At 44.3% G+C, this 18,165-nt stretch overlaps 1 protein-coding gene across 7 annotated transcripts in view; it reads left to right on the forward strand.

Moving 5' to 3' along the window:
• Nucleotides 1-12,406, forward strand: part of RIC8B (RIC8 guanine nucleotide exchange factor B) — a 101,212-nt gene extending 88,806 nt beyond the window's left edge. For 2 of the 7 annotated variants that reach the window (XR_004300924.1, XR_004300926.1), the window contains 2 exons: nt 1,591-2,549; nt 8,403-8,488. Coding sequence is in view for 3 of the 7 variants with exons in the window: in XM_032416394.1 (XP_032272285.1) it covers nt 8,403-8,514 (112 nt within the window). In the remaining 4 variants the exon portion in view is untranslated. Of the gene's footprint in view, nt 1-1,590; nt 2,550-8,402 lie in introns of all 7 variants that reach the window. The other 5 variants (XM_032416394.1, XM_032416398.1, XR_004300925.1 and 2 more) reach the window with 4 other exon arrangements.
• Nucleotides 12,407-18,165: the final 5,759 nt, after the last annotated feature.

Consider the following 18,165-nt stretch of genomic DNA (forward strand, 5'->3'; position numbering starts at 1 on the left):
TTTCACTGAAGAATAAATGGGACCAATCATTAAGTGACTGACCCAAGATCAGGCATATCTTGGTTAATGACATAGTCAGGACTCAGTTTTCAGTCTTAAGATTCCAGATCTTACGTTACTTTGAAAAAATGACCAACAGCTCTCAAAAATGTGTCAGTCTGATTTTAAAAAAGATGTTCTAAATTTTAAGAAAATGCAAAGCACGAAGACAGACAGTAAGCGTATTTACCGGAGAAGAGAATTAAGATTTGGAAGACATGCATTCCTGCTTTTTCATTCCATAGTTGAGGTCTTCTCAAAGATCAGGTGAGGTGCTAAAATAAATAGTTTATATCAAACACACACATACACACACACACACACACACACACACCTTTATATGAAGGAAACCAGTAAAATTGCTATGACTCTGTGTTAATATGAATTATTTTAATTATTTTAAAAAGAGAATGATTACAGGTATTCTAACAAATTCTTATATTTAATGCAATCACATTAAGAAAATCTAACTTTAAAAAGGCTTCCCAGTGGCACTATTTAGGCAACTGCCAGTTACCTTTATAAAGTAGAAAGTAGTCCAAAGTAGTGGACAATATGCCATATCCATTTGTCATGGAAATATTTTTATGCTACATATTTACCTTCCTAATTGTACCCAGTCCCAAAGCACAATGGTGAGGTCTGAGGGAAGATCTCAGAATTGTTTTGAAAGAGGCAGCCTGAAGACCTCAAATTTGCTATGGAAAAGCCACCATACCCCTCCAAATGTACTGGGTTAGTGGCTTAGTGAAAGATCAGTGTACCCAGTCAGCACTAGGAAGCCATTAGATGGGAAATCATGAAAGATGAAGGATCAGGGTCCAAGCCCAAAGGACATTCTTGCCCAGCATGTAACTGAACATGTTAAGCAATGGCCAAAGTTATATTTTTCTATGAGAAAAAGGGGTTATAAACACTTGTAAGCATATCAACAAGTTATTAGGTAGTCCACTGTACTTTGGTGGATTATGGACTGTTCCAGTGATGCTGAAATCTTGAAATAAGATGCCCTCTCAGACTTGGAATTAGAGCAGATTACAGAGCTGCTTTCTCCAGGCTAGCACAGGCTCCATTCTAGCAGGCATTTTTGGAAAAGCTCTGTGTTCATTAAAAATGTTTTATTTATTTACCAGTTTCTCATCCTATCTTTCAAATGTATGAAATGGCTAATTTAAAATGTGAGGGTTCTTTTTTCCAAGCCAACCTTACATTAAGAGCAGGAATCCCAGTGCCACAGAAATGGTTCCCAATTATCCCGTCTTGGGTTTTGTTATACATTGTACAGAAGTCAACAAAACAAGTATGTAACAGAACCTGCCTAAATAGCAGCCGCCCTCATTAGAAACAGAGAATTAATCAGGGGGCGATTGAAGGAAGCAATGCCTCACAGGTTTCCCCCTTTCTTCTTTTCTAATCATAGAACAAAATATATTACATAAAAGGATCGGAACTATTATGCAGTACTCAATTAGAGGGAGGTGAATAGGTCTCTAACATGCTGTTTTATCAAAAGAGCAGACTGGTGTTTGCATGACTGTTGTTTCATTACAGACCCTGTCATTAATTCCATGTGTCAATACTGCCCTGTAGTACACAGAGCAGACAAGAAAGAAGAGCCCTTGAAAACAAGGGAATGATTTTTGAGTCGTTATCAAGCTAAGTGGCAAGCGGGAAGCTGAAACTCGTATAGGTAAATTCGAAGGGACTCTTGGGAGATCTGCAAGTGGGAAACAAGAATGCATTTTACCAACTGCTTAATTATGTCCTGTTTTTCAACAAGTACACTTGAATTGAATGCTTTGTTTGTATTGCACAAAAACATGTGCTGTGGGCAAGAGTATTCTCTTGCTTCCAGGTCAAGTAAGGTGTTTTATACACATATACATCTGGCCTATTCTATAATGTGCGATTGGGTATGTTAGTACTGAGCCCCAATATTGCACTGTCATTTCTGGGGGAAAGACTTACATAGGAACCAGAAGCCCTAAGAAATGGAACCTTCTCTAAGGTTCTGAGAAATTATGTAAGCCCAGGCATCCCAGAGGACCACGCTTACAGGGAAATGGTGGCTCAGGAAAATGTTAAAATATATCTGGGGGAAGAAAAAAAAAATTTTAATATGGTATAAATCCCATAATCTCCCCCCCACCGCCAAATCTTTAAGAAAGTATTTTTTGGTTTCCATTAGCAGTCCCAAGGGTTAGGCTGGGGCAAAATAGGGTTTCCTTTCTTGGACGTGCTTTATCTATGTCCTCGTGCCTGGCCAAGCCCTTATAGATTATGGTTCCTTATCGTTTAGTAAGATCAAATTTCTAAATGATGTTTCGTTCCAGTTGAACATTCTTGGAGGCTTATCTCTTCCCTGGCCAGATGCCTGATCAGATGAGAAGCCCGCCATGATACTGTCACAGTGCCTAGAATGGGCTCTTTATCCAGTAGACATCACTGTACTTTTTGATGATAACGAGGGCAGTCTTAACTTGTGTTAAGGCCTGTGTATAGCATTAAAGGTAAGTATGAAGGAGTTGTTGCTATGTGAATATCTTAATCCTGATGCACATTTCAATATACAGTATCTCCGTTTAACCATGATGTACATATTATCTGACACCTAGCCATCCTTTTTAGATGTGACCGTCATATATTTAGGGCCAGTAACTCTTCATGAAATGGCCTGCTTAGTGAGGGCCATGATTGAATTTAGATCCTTCCTTGTAATACTTGCCATTGCTTTGATTTACTTTTGTAATCATTCTAATCATCTGCCAGTAGTTTTGCAGAAAGGATTTCCGGTCTTGGTGTCGGTCAGTTACAGGTAGGATGCTATGTTTGAATCTTAGTTTTAGAATGTATATCTTGATTAGAAACAAAGGCTTAGCAGTATTGAGTTTTAGTGTCTTAAAAACCTAGCAGCTTTTTAAATAGAACAAAATTACTTAGTAGCCTAATATTTAGACTCTTAGAATAGAATCTTGGGGATCATCTTGTCCAACCCCTTCATTTTATAGATGGGTAGACTCAAGCCCTGAGAAGGAAATGACTTGCCCAAGGACACCCAGCAAGTTAGAGGAAGATCTGAGACTAGAATCTAGACCTCCCGATGCCCCAGTATGTAAGAAGCTGAGTCTACACCAGTTAGTGGTTGGGAATTCCAGGCTGTGTGGTACAAAGGGGGCCTGACTTCTGCTGCACTGTCAGAATGTCTAATGACATTGACTCATCAGGGAAATAATAATTAAAATAATATAAGGATTCTTGACAAATGGTTCTCTACCATTCTCCATTTATGCCATGACCCATGTATTATAGCTTCTTAATAAGCATTTACTGAGCACTTACTGTGTGTCCCCAGCCTATACTAGATACTGCAGATCACAGTTAGATAAGACATGGACTCTGCCCTCAAGCTGCTCACAGTCTAGCAGAGAACAAGAAATCCTTGGAAAGCATTATGCAGAATTTCCTGTAGAAGGCTAATATCTTTCCTAACTTTGTAGATCTTGATGATGAAAATGAATTTTCTACCCAAAGATCTAGCTTTTCTCTTGATCATGGTTTATTTATTAGGAGTCCCATAAAACACTATACATTCCCTTTCTGTGAAAGTACAAGATAACATCAACTGCAACTCAGTTTAGTCCATAAACACTTACACAGGATCTGCTGTTGGCAAGGCGTTGTGCTAGACACATAGGGGTATGAAAATTGAATACTTATAGCATAGAACATTTTCTTTTTCATGTCAGGGCAATACTGTTTCATAGCTTTCAAACTTTGTAATGAGAGTTATTTTTAATAAATATTTAGATGAAATAGAAGACAAAAATACCTCTGTAACTATAATCCAGACTTGTCAGCCTAGGATTTCAAAGTCTCCATTCAGATCCTCTTTTGTACCCCAGATCTGTTTTGAGCTTTCTTTTTCCTTTACCTCAGCCAAACCAGCCTGCTTGCCAATCTCTGCACACAACTAACTCTTGCTTCTGCGCCTTTGCTTGACTAATTCTTCTGCTCCTAGGATGCCTTTCTCCCCATGAATCCATGTCCATCCCTGCCATTACAGTCTGGCCCTGAGTCTGTCTCCTGCAAGGAGCCTGTGATCAGCATCCCCACCTCCTCCTGTGTCCCTCCCATATGTACCTAACCCAGATGATGGTGGAATAACATTTCTGTGGTATTCGTTAATGCTTCCCATTCTCCGTCCACATCTTGCTAATCTAGATATCTAGATATAACATCTTATTAAATGAAACAGTATAGTATAACCAGGTCATTCATCAGACCTTTTAGGAGTGAGTCTCTATATCAAAGATTTCATTTGGGTATTTGTGGGCTGTTAGTTGCATGATAGAGAGGAAGATTAGAAACGTTGAGATGGGAATGTGACAAGTAAGGCTGGAGTCCAGCAGAAAGAACAGTCACATAGCTGTGGGAGATCCTCTCTCCTTCCACTCCCAAACAGGACAAGAAATTCCTTTAAACATGTTTTAATTACAGTAAGAGTATATTGATGAACTGTCAAGCTAGGGAAAGCAGGGCTCTGCCTGTTAATCATCTCAAGCTTGTTGATCTGCTGTTCTGTAATTCTTTTAATATTGTTTAATGTGTGTGTGTTTTATCTTCTGAACTGACTAAAAGCTTCTTGAGGACAGGGACCATGTCTTTTGCTTCTGCATATTCATCCCCCCCACTTACTCCCAGAGTGCCCTACCCAGCTTGGGAAAGCCTCCCATAAGCACATAAAGACAGGAAATGCAACTTGCTGTTCCACCTACATTCCAGCCAGTACACTACAGTTTATATGTATAGTGACCTTTTGCCTTAATGACAACTCAGTGAGGTGGGTATTTCTATCCCAGTTCTACAGATAAGGAAATTGAAGTTCAGAGAGTTCCAGGTCTTACTGTTAGTGACTGGTGGACCCAGGATTAGAACCTAGGTCTGTCCGACTCCAAAACCTGTGTGTGCCTTTCACTGTACCACAATAATAATAACTAATATTTAGGACTCGTTTGCAGTTCATAGAACTCTATGATCTACATCATTGTTGTTATTGCCACCACCACTGGTTCTGTTATGGTTACTCCTCATATCATCACTAGGAATTAGGTAGAACTAGTATTAGCATTATCCCCATTTCACAGACAGGGAAACTGAGACTCAGACTTGCCCAAGATCACACAACTGGTAAGTGAATAGCCAAGGCTCCAAACAGACTTCCTAACTCCAGATATTTTTGTTTTTGTACACTGTATCACATTGCTATCTTAATTCATTTGCACAAATGCATAATTATATGGCCAGTTAGCACTGACACCTCTCCTACAGAGGTGTCCGTAAGTCCAGGCATCCTGTGGAGCCCTCAGAGGGTGATACAAAGGACCCAAAAAATAAATGCTTGAGAAGAATAGTTCACAGGTGAGAATTAAAATATGGGCCCCTTTATCCCATAGACAAGTTCCTATAATTTGGCCATGAGACTTCTGTAATGTTCTTAATTATTTCCATCATGAAATTGGAGTAGGGATGAAACCAATGGACTTGATTTGAAAATACTCCTCCTAGATTTGGAGAAGGTGATAGCTACTTTGTGCAGCTGGTAGCTAGCCCAGCATCATCCTGTTGTCACAGAGGTGGAGTCATGTTGGTAGTGGGGCGGGGCGGGGGCCTATCCCCCCAGTGTCTCATCGCCATCTCCGTAGAAGTCCTCTGGTCCCATCCAGGGTTCTGCTTCTATCTACCCCGACCCTTCGCTGCCTACCCCATCTTACTGTACCCTCTTCCACAGGCCCCTTTAGACCTGTCAACTTTCTCATCCCTCAGTGTTTTATTCCTAGCAGGTTAGCCCCTTGTCCTTTTACGTCATTAGTAAGCAGTGTCCGGTATCAAAAAATCCTTCAACACAAGCAGTTGGAACGAGGCAACTGTGTTGTAAAAATGTAGATATGGGGTATATATCAGTGCTAGAGGGAAGTTTTCATGGAAACAGGTTGTTTCTAGCTTTCACCTAAACATTTACCTGGTTGTCATGCAAGGGCCTCAAGCTCCTCATGTCCTGAGAGATGTCAGCATCTCCCCACCAAAATCTACTTCATCTGCTGTGTTCTTGCTCCAGTGAATTGTATCACCATCCTCTTGGTCATCTAAGCCGGAGGCCACAGGGACATTCTGCCGCTCCCCCAGTCTCTCCTTCAGCAGCCCTCTCCCCTCCAGCGGGTCACACCCGAGTCCAGTATCCTGTCTCCTGTCACACACACTGTACCATGACATCCTAATGACCGGTCTCTCTGCCACCAGGTTCTCCCTGGTCCAGTGCGCCTTCCCCATTGCTGCCAGAGACACTGCCTTATAAAACAGATGTGACATCCCTTACAGAGCAAAACCCAGACTTACCCGCTAGACCCCAAATTACCCTTGAGCCTTACCTCCTCCACTCCTTCATTGAACCTCACTCCTCTGCAAACACTGGGCCCTTTCACAGCTTCCTGGGAGCACAGAGAAAGAAATGGACACAGTCCAAAAAGGGATACAAAACACACAAGTAGATGGGACCGTACAGAGCCCGTTGGTCTCCTTTGCCTCAGATGCTCTGTGCCTTCTTTGCTCGGCCTTGGATACCTTATTTGTGATGCCACCCTCCCTCCCCCAGGCAGTCCGGTCTGTGCTTCATCTCTGGAGCTGCCAGTTCTTTGTTCGTGATTCTGGGACAGCATTTACCCCATTATGTTTGGAGTTATTTTTCATATATGTTTCACCTGCTCCTCAAGGACCGTTGTGCCCACTCTTCCTTTCCCTGCCTAGTGTATGGCCTAGCTTCTGGCATGGAGGAGCTGAACAGGCACTGAACAGCTGAATGCAGTGTGCTCCTGCAGTGCAGTTAGAGCAGTTAATCCACAGGTGGTACACCACCAAGAGCGCTAGCCTGGGATGCAGGAAACCTGTGTCCCAGGTCCAGCTTGCCACTAGGTGTGTGACCTTGGGTAAGTCACTCAGTCTCATTTAGTAAACAAGGGGGTTGGACTAAATGATCTCTGAGGCCCCTTCAAGTTCTATGATTCTGACCCCATTTCTTGGACCAGGAACCACATCTCCTCCTTTATAACTCAGGAGCCTCAACATAGCCAGGCAGCCATCCCATTACTCAAATAGTCCTCTGGTGCTAGCCGAAGCTGCTCGATTCGGCTCCTGCTGGCTGAGCCAGGGACCACTGAGCTGTTCTAACCCCTCCCCAGGGGTTTCACTGCGCCTCTCACACCTCACACTGCTGTGCAGCCGGCCCTCCCCAGAAGGGAGCCCTTCTTTGTGCTGGCCTCCGGGACAACAGCAAGGAGGCAGAGGGAAAGCAGGTTTAGTGTCCCCTCCACTCCAGATCCTGCCAGCATTACAGCTGCTGCCGTGGGGCTTCCTGGTTATAGACATGTTCTCAGCGGGTGGTGCCCATTTCCTTGAGAAATAAATTTTAAGCAGCTCATGTGCCTCTTTGAGGCTCCTCTTAAAGTACACTGCTGACATTTTGGGGGTGGGAAGAGGACTAGAGTTAGCAACTCAACAGGTACATTTGCCATAATCTCCATGTAATAAATAAGAGCCTATGAACAGATTAAATAAATCTTTCCTAATGCTTTTTGATTGACTTAATCAATAATTAATCATCTTTAGATGAGGCTGTAACTTGTGGAGTAGATATAATTGGATTAGCTGAAAAGAGGCAGTTGGGGAGCTTTGAAGAGATTAAAATGGCTGTCAATCCCATAATTAAACTGCCACAAACAAAAGCAATGGTGTTTAAAAAAGGAAAAAAAAAAAAAAAGAAGGAAAGAGAGAGAGAAGGAAATAAAAGGGAGGGAGAAAGTTGGGGAAGTCCAGTTGACTTGGACTGAATCGAGAAGTACTTATGTATCGCTAGAGGTTGGAGAGGCAAAATCAAATCTGACATTTATTCCACTGAACGAAATCCATAAGTATCAAATCAGCCACTTGATTATATGCCTGGCCCACTGGGACCCGTGAAATTTTGGCAGCTTCAACTTCACTAAAACAACGAATCCACAAAAGGAAAAAAAGTTAATTATTAAAAACAGAAGAGACCTGCTCCTTGTCCTGAGCCCATTTAGACCTTGACTTTTCATACTTTTAATTGGCTTAGTAGGTTTGGCCTGTGTGAATGAAGTCTTTTATCTCCCTCTTTTTCTTTCCATGCCCCTTTCATCTTTCCTGTTACAGACACACAGAGAGCTTGAGGAAAAATACTTTGGTTTTTAAAGACTTTTCTTTTTAAAAGGATGTGGATTTGGGCGGGGGGAGGGGTGTGTGTGTGATGCTGGTGAATACTTTTTTTTTCTCTCTTTTATCTCTTTTTCCAGAGAGGAGTTGCTTAAACCAATGGGACTAAAACCTGATGGGACAATAACGCCTTTGGAGGAAGCACTCAACCAGTACTCTGTCATCGAAGAGACCAGCTCTGACACAGACTAAAAGCGTCACCTGCCCAACTCTCAATATTGCTTTTATCAGCATCTTTTCTCTGTAGCTCCAGGGGAGTCTTTTCTCTAAAACATTTATGCCCTTGCTTTGGCTAGAAACACATTAACTGGTTTACTCGTTGAGAATCCAGCATATTTAAGAGGTGATCCTGTGTTTTCGCGATACCGAGGCGTTCATACAGAGCTGCAGTCAGATGGAGTGGCAGGGGCTAACCACAGAAGAAGAGGAATTCCATTTCATTGGGATGGAACTGAAGGACTTCATCCTATAAAGCAGCCCTGGTTGAATCTGGCTGTTCTGTTTGCCAAGGTTCTTAGAAGATGTAGTCGTGGCCTTCCTCTCTCGCCTGTGAAAGCTGCCCCCTTCTGAATCTCTCCAGCAGACGGAGCCACGTGAGAAGCAGAATGAGCCGCTAAATAAGGGCTGAGGCAAGTGACTTGTTAGATCAGGACTGACTACATGGAAGCCAAGCAGCTGCTCCATAAACCTAGTCCCACTCTTCAATTTTGTACAAATATGTGGAAATGCACAAACACGCACACACACAGCCCCAGACTTGCAAACTGATTACATTCTAAAAGTTTGTAGGTCCCTTTTCGAGAACTTCAGAATACATTTCTCCCTCTAAAGGGTTATAAATGATGGTTTAGTTCTGAGGCAGCTACAGATGCCTATTTATTCTCTTACGTACCTTAACACTAGTACCATAGAACTGAACCCCCATCTGTATCATTGCATGGGAGCATGCATTCTGAGGTCTAACTCGGGGTGCCAGGAACACACGTCCTCCAGCCCAGCAGAGAGGATGGGGACTCCCGGAGTGCTGGGAGTTCTCTCATGGCCTCTGCTGGGGGTGGAGGGGGTCAGCAGCCCCCATTTGTACATATAGGTCATTCATAGGTCACAGGTTGTACATTGGGACTGTGTGTGCGCTTGTGTGTGTGTTTGACCTTTCTACCGTATGTGATCAGTTTAATGGTAACTTTATTTATTTAAAAAAAAGAAACACAAACAGTTACTGTTAAACTGATTAAGGCTGTTTATTTTTACTTTTAGAATTGGTCATATGAAGAAGTAGAATATGGATCCTGCAATAGACAGTGGGCCTAGTTAATCAGTGGCTAAAGCTGAAAGGGGTTGGTTTCCTTGTATATATGTCTGCATGGATGTATGTACATGTACGTACATGCATACATATATACACATAGATAATGTGCTTAACCACTGCCTTTTAAAACTTTAAATTAAATAAAACATTGGGGTTGATTCAATTTAGCCATCTGTGTGTGTTTCTTTACAGATACATGGGGCAAACAATATTTCAGAGTTTATGCTTTTTTTAAAGTGTTTTCACATCTATTATCTCACTTACCATTATACCCCTTCTAAGGATAGGTAAAGTACGTGGAGTATTGGTGGAAAATGTCATTTATCCAGAGATCCCTTCTCTGACAAAACAACAGTTCAAGGATGCAGTTTTTAAAGGCCTTTGAGCTGCCAAAGAAGTCACTAGAGTTTCTTGCAATTTACTCATAGGAGAGATCCTCAAGAATCTCTCCTTTTACCTCTTTACTAAAATTTGCATACATTTTAACAGATTTTTTAATGGGCTTGAAAGCCAGATAACTCAAAACAAAAACAAAGAACAAAACGGCAGAGGAGGTGGCTGCTCAATAGAAGGCAGGTCTACCGAAAACCGCTGAAGGCCCGCTAAAAACCGGATAGGAGGGCAGGGAGGAGGAGGAAATCTACACCAGGCCTCACAAGTCTGGGCCAGTCTGTTTCCCAAAGGACACTGGTGGACCCAGAAAGCTCTGTACCAACAGCGTGGCCCAAAGACAGATTCTCAGAGGGAGGACCCGGACTTTATTTTACAGAACTGAGTAAGTCCAGAATACTCCAGAATAAAAGGCTAGGAAGAATACAATATACTTCAGGATTTTCATCCAGATAGTTGGAGAAGTGGTGGGTGACCCATGTTTTAACAGTAAATGAAATGAAACTCGGCAATTCATAAATTTAGATTGTGTGAAAAAAGTTTAGAAAAAGTATTTTTGTTACTTCATCCTACAAATGCATTTTTAAAGTATTTTTATAATTTCTTCAAGCAAATAGCTTTGGCATGAGTGTCGGCTTACCTACATGAAGACACGTTTACCGAAATAGCATCTTGCCAGCTGTGCACAGTGTTTGAACAGTCCTGCTTAAGTAGCTGTGCTCTACTGCTTTCAAGGAGTGTGTTCCACTCTGCGTTTCCCTGCACTGGGCACTAAGTACTAGGCTTTGTTTTTGAAGAGAGCATTTGCAGGGGGAGAGGAAGGACCTCATTTTGCCCCTGGAAAGAAAACTAACGTCTGCTCAGTCCTTACTATGTGCTGGGCTTTTCATGTCTCTTATCGCAAGTAACCTCATCGCATCTCCTGTTAGAGACCATCCCCGCAGGCCTCAGCTTCCCAGTGTCACTGCAAACAGGAGTCCAAGTCTGGCTGGCCTGACTCCCAGCACCTCCCTCCCTCCCCTCACCACCCTGACTACCTGGGGCCTCCTCGGATTCTGGAGTGCTGCAGGCGGGCATTCTCAGGCCATTTTAAGCAATAACCATTTCAGCAGAACCAGTTTAAGGCACATTATAAGCAGGGAGGTGACCTGGAGCGGATCTGAGTGGAAGACTTGCGCAGGACTGGATTTCAAACAGGGACCTGGAATCCTTGAGGTCAGAGACCAGGGCTGCAGGCTTGCCCTAGACAGATGCCTGCCGCGACGGCCCGCAGCAGGGAGGAGCATACAGATGGCCCGCGTGTCCGCAGCCCTCCTGCCCTCCAACGCAGGGCATGCAAGTACCACAACAAGGCACTTGAGTACAGCTGACAGACGTTCGGGGCCCCCTTCCCACACCCGTGGTCCTGGGAGGTGGGCAGACGGGTTATAAATGGGGACACCTCCTGCGGCGGTGCAGGTACTGAGTGGCTTCTCAACACCGCGTCAGTCTCACTGCCTCCCAATACTAGGTGTCTGCTGTCACCTGTACGGGCTTCTCCCCACCCCCGCCATTAGGAGAGTAATATATGAATATATGCTCATTATGAAAAGTTTGGAAAATGCAGAAAGCTAAAGTTAAGTCACCCAAATCCCACCACTGAGATAATCACTGTTAATGTTTTAGTGTATTTCTGTCCTGTATTTTTTCTATGCATATATAATTTATTTTATTACAAGACTGGGATCATACTGTATTTACAGATTTGTATCCTGCTTTCTTCTTTAATATATTGTGAGCATTTTCCCATGTCAATAAATATTCTTCAAAAGGTAATGGCTATATGATAATTCCGTTATGTGGATTGTAGACAGTGCTAGTTGCCTACCCAGGATTATTCCTCCATCCACTATTCGTGGCCCTCCCCAGCAAGAAAGCTGCCTGGGACCTTCCTGGGAGGCAGCATGAGCTTTGTCGGCACTGAAGAGCAACAGGACGTAGGAATGGCTCCAAAAGGGCAGATTTGCTCTGCCATACAGCACCCATCTTTGGAAGCCTCAGCAGCACAAATCATGATGCGCTTAGATTAAGTGCCCAGAGAATTCTATAGTTTTTGTCAAGAAGAGGAATTTGGCAGTGGCAAGGTATCTAGAGGACTTTTAGAAGTCTGTAAGTGAAGGGAAAAATGTCAATGTTTCGTGCTCTAGAGTCCAGTTATGGACATGCATTTCTTGGCAACACTCTTCACAGCGATCCCAGAGGAAGGAGGGCACACAAGGATCGGGAGACACGGGTTCTTTCAAGAGAAGGGAACACCTGTCAGAACTACTGGCTATGTGGTGAGCACGATGTGGAGTAAGAACAAATGAATGGTGTTCTAGGAACCTATCACATGGGTGAGGGAGGGAGAGATTTTTATTAGCCATCCTGAGAAGGCTGGAGAAAATGAGGTTTCCACGGAAGACAAGCAGCACTATGCTGAGCTCTGCCCCAGGTCTTCAAGAAGCAGCAGAGCGGCCTTTCTGAAAGGGGAGGGGGTGGAGAGAGGCCTACACCCCAGTGTCCTCAATCAAGCTTTGCATATAGTCAGCCAGCTCTCATGTGCATTTAGAATGGTGCTCTTATGTAGCATCCTCAGGGGAGAAAAGAGTCACTTGGTCATTTTGAGCTTTGTGGTTCACATGAACCGTGGTTGAGAAAGGCTGTCCTAAAGATTCTCATCCAAGGCTTCTGGAGTCAGATTTATGTTTTCTTTTAATGCAATGCAGTGAAGATGCAAATTTTTGCATCTTGAAGACTGTCAAATTTTTAGGAAATTTACAAGCTGGTTAAAAAGAACCATCATTAAAAATTATGCCAAAGACTCCAACTGTGTCCCCACTCTCACAGACCACCTTTTCTGCATTGACCATAATGTCAACTGTGCATATTTATGGAGCAATCACTGCGCCAGGTTACTGTGCTAAGCACTTTCCGTACACTAATTTCATCTTCATGACAGTCTTAGGAAGAACTATTATAACAATCTCCATTATTCAGATGAGAAAACGAAGGCATAAAGAGATCAAGTACTGTGTACAAGCACACAGCCACTAAGGAGCAAAAGTTGAACCCGAGCCTGTCTGATGTCCATGTAAATACTAAGCTATGTGTTGCTTTTGCAATCAGACGAAATGAAGTCTTATTGGGGAGAAAAAAATGTCAAAAGAGACTGAAATGGGAAAAAACAATTGGGAAAATAATTTTAACAGGTTTTTCTTGTTCCACTTCCATGGCTTTATAATAAAATAACATTGAATCTTATTCAGGAGCTAGTCTCCAACAGACCTGTACTCATAAGCATACCAATCCACATCAGTTTGTTCAGTAAACATTATCAGGCATCTGCTATGTACCGGGCACTGTCTGCGGTGCTCGGAGATAGAAACGTGACTAACCGTTCCTTTCCCCACAGTGCCCACGTGGCGAGAAGTCCCTCACCAAAGCCTGCACCAAAGTGCTTACGGGATGCCGGGAAAAGGTATGGCTATCACGGACCAGGAGGCTTGTGGGGGTCACAGGTGACATCTGAGCTGAGCATGAACTTGTCATGTGTAGGAGAAAGACTGTTCTAGTCAGAAGAACTGGTTCAAACAAAAGCTCATAAGCAAAAGGCACAAGACACGTTTGCAGAACACGAGCAGTTAAGTGGGACGGAAACAAAGGTATCCCAGCTGTCCTGCTGGGACACGGGAGCAGCAGTGTTTCCGGCAAGGACACAATGAGAAACACCTGCAGTACAGAGTGCGGACTGGAGAACAGACCTGAAGAGAGGCCAGACAGACCGACTGTCGCCATCAGTGCCTGTGAGGGTGAGCGGGGCCTGGACTGCAGCAGCGGCAGCAGGTGTAGAAGAGTGCGATGGGGTCAAGAGGTACTTAGGAGCTGGAGTAAATCCAGTGGGCTCTTGGAGAAAGGCAGGAAAGCGCTCATTTCAAATCAGATGAGAAGGACTTTGGGGAGAAGGTAATCTAAAGCAGTGGCGGCCAACCTGTGAAGGAAGCATCTTTGGGTCTGGGAATAGGCAGCTGGAGCGACGAGTTATTTCAAGGAATCTACAAATCCCTATGGTCCCCAAGCATCATTTATACACCGAAAAAACAACATCTAGACTTGCAGGCACTCCCATTTTACCAATATTGTATATATACATTTTGATGTGATAAATAAAAGTTCATTCATAAGCATTACTGAATTCATTGTATCCTTTTGCCCATCTATCTGTGTTGGCTAGATTTTCTCAGTCAAAATACTGCTAATAAAACAGCTATCGTGTGGAACAGAGACCCACAAAATTCTCGTAACTGAAAAGACTTAGAACCCTTAGCAACAAGTAACAGAAACTCAAACTAGCTTAGTAGTGGAAGAACGTTAGGGTATTTTTCCGTTAAAGGAAGGAGCCATGAACAACCAAGCTGTGGAGAGAATGGAGATGAAGTGAGGTCTCAGTTACAACCAACATCCGCGTCTTGTTATAGTGCAGGAGGAGATAAAGGAATTTATAAAATCCTTTTTTCACAGTAAGTGACTTTTAAGCCTATTATTTTGTCTTCAAAGTGAAAAAAAACCTCAACACGAATTTCCTTCTTTCCTGCTGTAACAATTCTAATTCCCTCCTTCTCTACCCTCTACCTCAAGATAGATAAGCTCGCTGGGAATAAAGTTAAACTCAGGAAAGAAAAATACATATTGATAGATTTTAAAAACCACTGCCTCATTTTACTCAAAACAAAGACCCTTGAAAATAAAAACTTGACTGTTTAATGTCTGATTTCTAGGTGGTTAAAAGAGTTACTCCTGTGGTGTTATAATGAACCCATTCTCATACCAAAAGCACCATAAGCAATGGAAATTAATGAAGTAAATGTCATACTAAAAGTTTATGGGAGCCATAGAAGGTTACCAACCATTCAACAGTCAAAAAAAGAATCCATATAAGCCAAAGAACATAGCCAGAAAGTACATTTCTAAGCATGTATGTGCAATAAGTTCAAAATTATTCTAATTGCAGACACTTCTGGTTAAACAAAGCACTTTGAACACCTGCATTTACCTTGACTTTGGAAACCCATGAAAATGGAAGTAAAAGGATGTTTTTCAGGAAGGCTTAAGCCCAATAGGACAGTGAGAAGGAAGTCAAGAAGAGGACAAGTGGAAAAGAGCCATTCACAAAATTTTAGAAACTGGAAATTAGATGAACCAGGGATAACTGACGTAGAAAGAAGATACCAGATATCAAAAAATTAAAGCCTGCAAGAGTAAGGGAATCCAAAAGCAAGAGGATACATGCTAGAACCAGCTTACAGAAGCTCACCAGAGCAGACGGTCAAATTTTTAGGAAATTTACAAGCTGGTTAAAAAGAACCATCATTAAAAATTATGTAAACCTCTGGGGCGCCTGGGTGGCTCAGTTGTTAAGCATCTGCCTTCGGCTCAGATCATGATCCCAGGGTCCTGGGATCAAGCCATGCACCGGGCTCCCTGCTCCGGCTTCTCCCTCTCCCACTCCCCCTGCTTGGGTTCCCTCTCTCACTGTCTGTCAAATAAAATCTTAAAAAAAAAAAAAAAAAATTACGTAAACCTCAAATTATATTTAATAAAACAAAGTTAACAGCTGTTCAAAAGTCTTCACCTCCCTCTTATGTTACTAGGTCTTATTATCTACACTCTTGAAGTCATTCACATCTATTGTGTCTAGAAGGTGGAACACTGGTGTCCGATTGTGCATTTCTTCCCAAGTCCATGTTCAGTGATGTCATGACGATAGCTTAAGTTCAGTTATGGTGGGAGGACTTACACCATGGCAAGGAGCCAACACTGCACACTAGGGCTTTCCTCCCCCGCGGGCCAATGAAACAGTTACGAGCACATACTTGTGATAAACCCTGCAGAACCCCAGAGGGTATAGGAATCAGAGATGCAGGGTACTTCTGAGAATAAGGGTGTGGGTAGGGCTTAAGACTGGCAGTCAGTCTGGCTCCTCTCCCCCACCCATCCCTACATAACACAACCAGGGGGTTGCTATTCTAGCTCCCAGGATAGGTTAATTCAAAGGGCTCAGAAGACAGGGGTACTTTGCTGTAAACAGGAGGATCAGATAAAAGACCTCCCAGTCAACTCCAAGGACACTGGCAGCTAGGACTCCCGCGGCTGAAGAAATGGACCCAAAAGAAGGATCCAGAGAGACTGAAGGTTAGGGATCTTCAGTGAATGGCCAGGTCCTGGCCCTTCCACGCTCAGTGAAGCCACCACTTCTTCCTTCCTTCCTGCATCAAACCTGCATTAAATACATACTAATATGTGCCAAGCACTGCTTCAGGTGCAGCAGACACACAGTGAACAAAATAAAGAACCCTGACTGCATGGACCGGGCCTCACACAAATACAGCATCATGGTAAACCTGACCCAGCATACCCTACGTGCTGCCATGTCAGGGGACCCTACGGCCCACGGAAAGGAAAGCCGACGACGGCCCAGGTAGAAGTTTCACACAGGGCGTCAGGGAAGACCTCTGTGGTAGAGGGTTATGTGAGCAGAAACCTGAAAGAGGTGAATAAGCCAAGGGAACCCCCAGGGGATCGTCCCTCCAGGCAGCGGAAACAGCAATTGCGAAGCCGCAAAGCAACAACAAAGCTGATGTGCCTGGGGAACTGATGGGAGCCCAGCGGGCCAGGAGGGAGACAGGGGAGAGTCCGAGAGACCGCGAGGCCAGAGCTCGGAGCCTTCCAGGATGCACAGAAACTCGCGCGGAGCCTGCAGCTGGGCGGTCACGGCCTCGCTCTGCAATATGAAGGGACAGCAAGGGTCAATAGAGATTGGAGGAAACCCTCACATGAAAAACAGACCAAAACAAACAGAAAAGTGGGGAGCCAAAGAAAACTCCTACAAAACTATGATTAATTATCATTACAGACTTCAGCTCCATTATCAGAATGTAGAATAGAGATTAAGCAATAACCAAAAATAAATAGATCCAGAACAGAAGACAATAAGGTAGAATCAACTGATGAGCAAGTAAGCGTGGTAGCCAGACGCTCTGTTTTTCAGTAGACTCGGATTACTCAAAAACCGAGGACATACGGGGACTGGACCCAGGGTATAAACACTACAGATCTGGCGGGAACTAGAGCTGGGGGCAAGCCAGCGGCAGAGGGTCGGGACACCGAAGCTTCTCGCACGTCCTGCGTCCGCGGCCACGTGGTTTTCCCGGGCTCTGCAAGAGGTGGGTTTTTTAAGTTCTCACCAGTCTTCACTGTACTTAGGAGAACTCAGGAAAGGGGGCGGTTCCTAAGCTTGTGCCAAAATGCCGGTGAGCAGGAAAGCCCAGTCCTCCCCGCTGCGTGTCCCCTGCACCCACCGCACTGGCCCACGCCGGCCCGTGCGGCCGCCTCCCCACCGCCAGCAAGGCTCCGCAAGCGGCGGCGGGCCAACCCAGCCCGGCCCCTGGGCCCCTGCCGCCGCAGGCTGCCCCGCCCCCACTGCGTCACAGCTCTGAGTTGTCACCGCAGCGACCTCCCGACCCCACCGAGCCGCTGTGGACGGGAGGGTCCGACGACGCCCGTTCCTGGGGTGCCGGGAAGTTCCTAGAGCAGCTCACAGAACTGGGAGAACCATTTTATTTACTCGGTCACCCGCCTGCTAGAAGAAGACACGCGTCACCAGCAGCCAGGTGGAGGCGACGCGGGTCAAGGTGCGGAGCCCCCTCGGCACTTCCCCCCAGTCTCCATGTGTTTACCCACCCGGAAGCTCTCCGGACCTGTCCTTGTGGGTTTTATGGAGGCTTCATGACAGGCACGATTGATTAAATCAGTGGCCATTGGTGATTGATTCAACCTGAGTCCCCTCCCTGGCGGTCAGGAAGGTGGGTCTGAAAGTTCCAACCCTCTAATCACCTGGTGGATTCCCCGCAGCCGGCTCCCGCCTGTAGGTGCTGGCCCATCGGTCCCCTCATTAACATAACAAGAGACACCCCGGAATTTTCTTCGGAAATTCCAAGGGTTTTAGGAGCTGTGAGTCAGGAACCAGGAGAAAGACCAAATATTTATTATAAATTATAATATCACAGCTTGCTATCATCATCCTCATCATCAAGCAAAGTGATAACAGCAGGAACCGGATTGTGAGA

The sequence above is a fragment of the Phoca vitulina genome, unplaced genomic scaffold, assembly GCF_004348235.1.
Source record: "Phoca vitulina isolate PV1807 unplaced genomic scaffold, GSC_HSeal_1.0 scaffold19, whole genome shotgun sequence".
NCBI classification, from domain to species: Eukaryota; Metazoa; Chordata; class Mammalia; order Carnivora; family Phocidae; genus Phoca; species Phoca vitulina.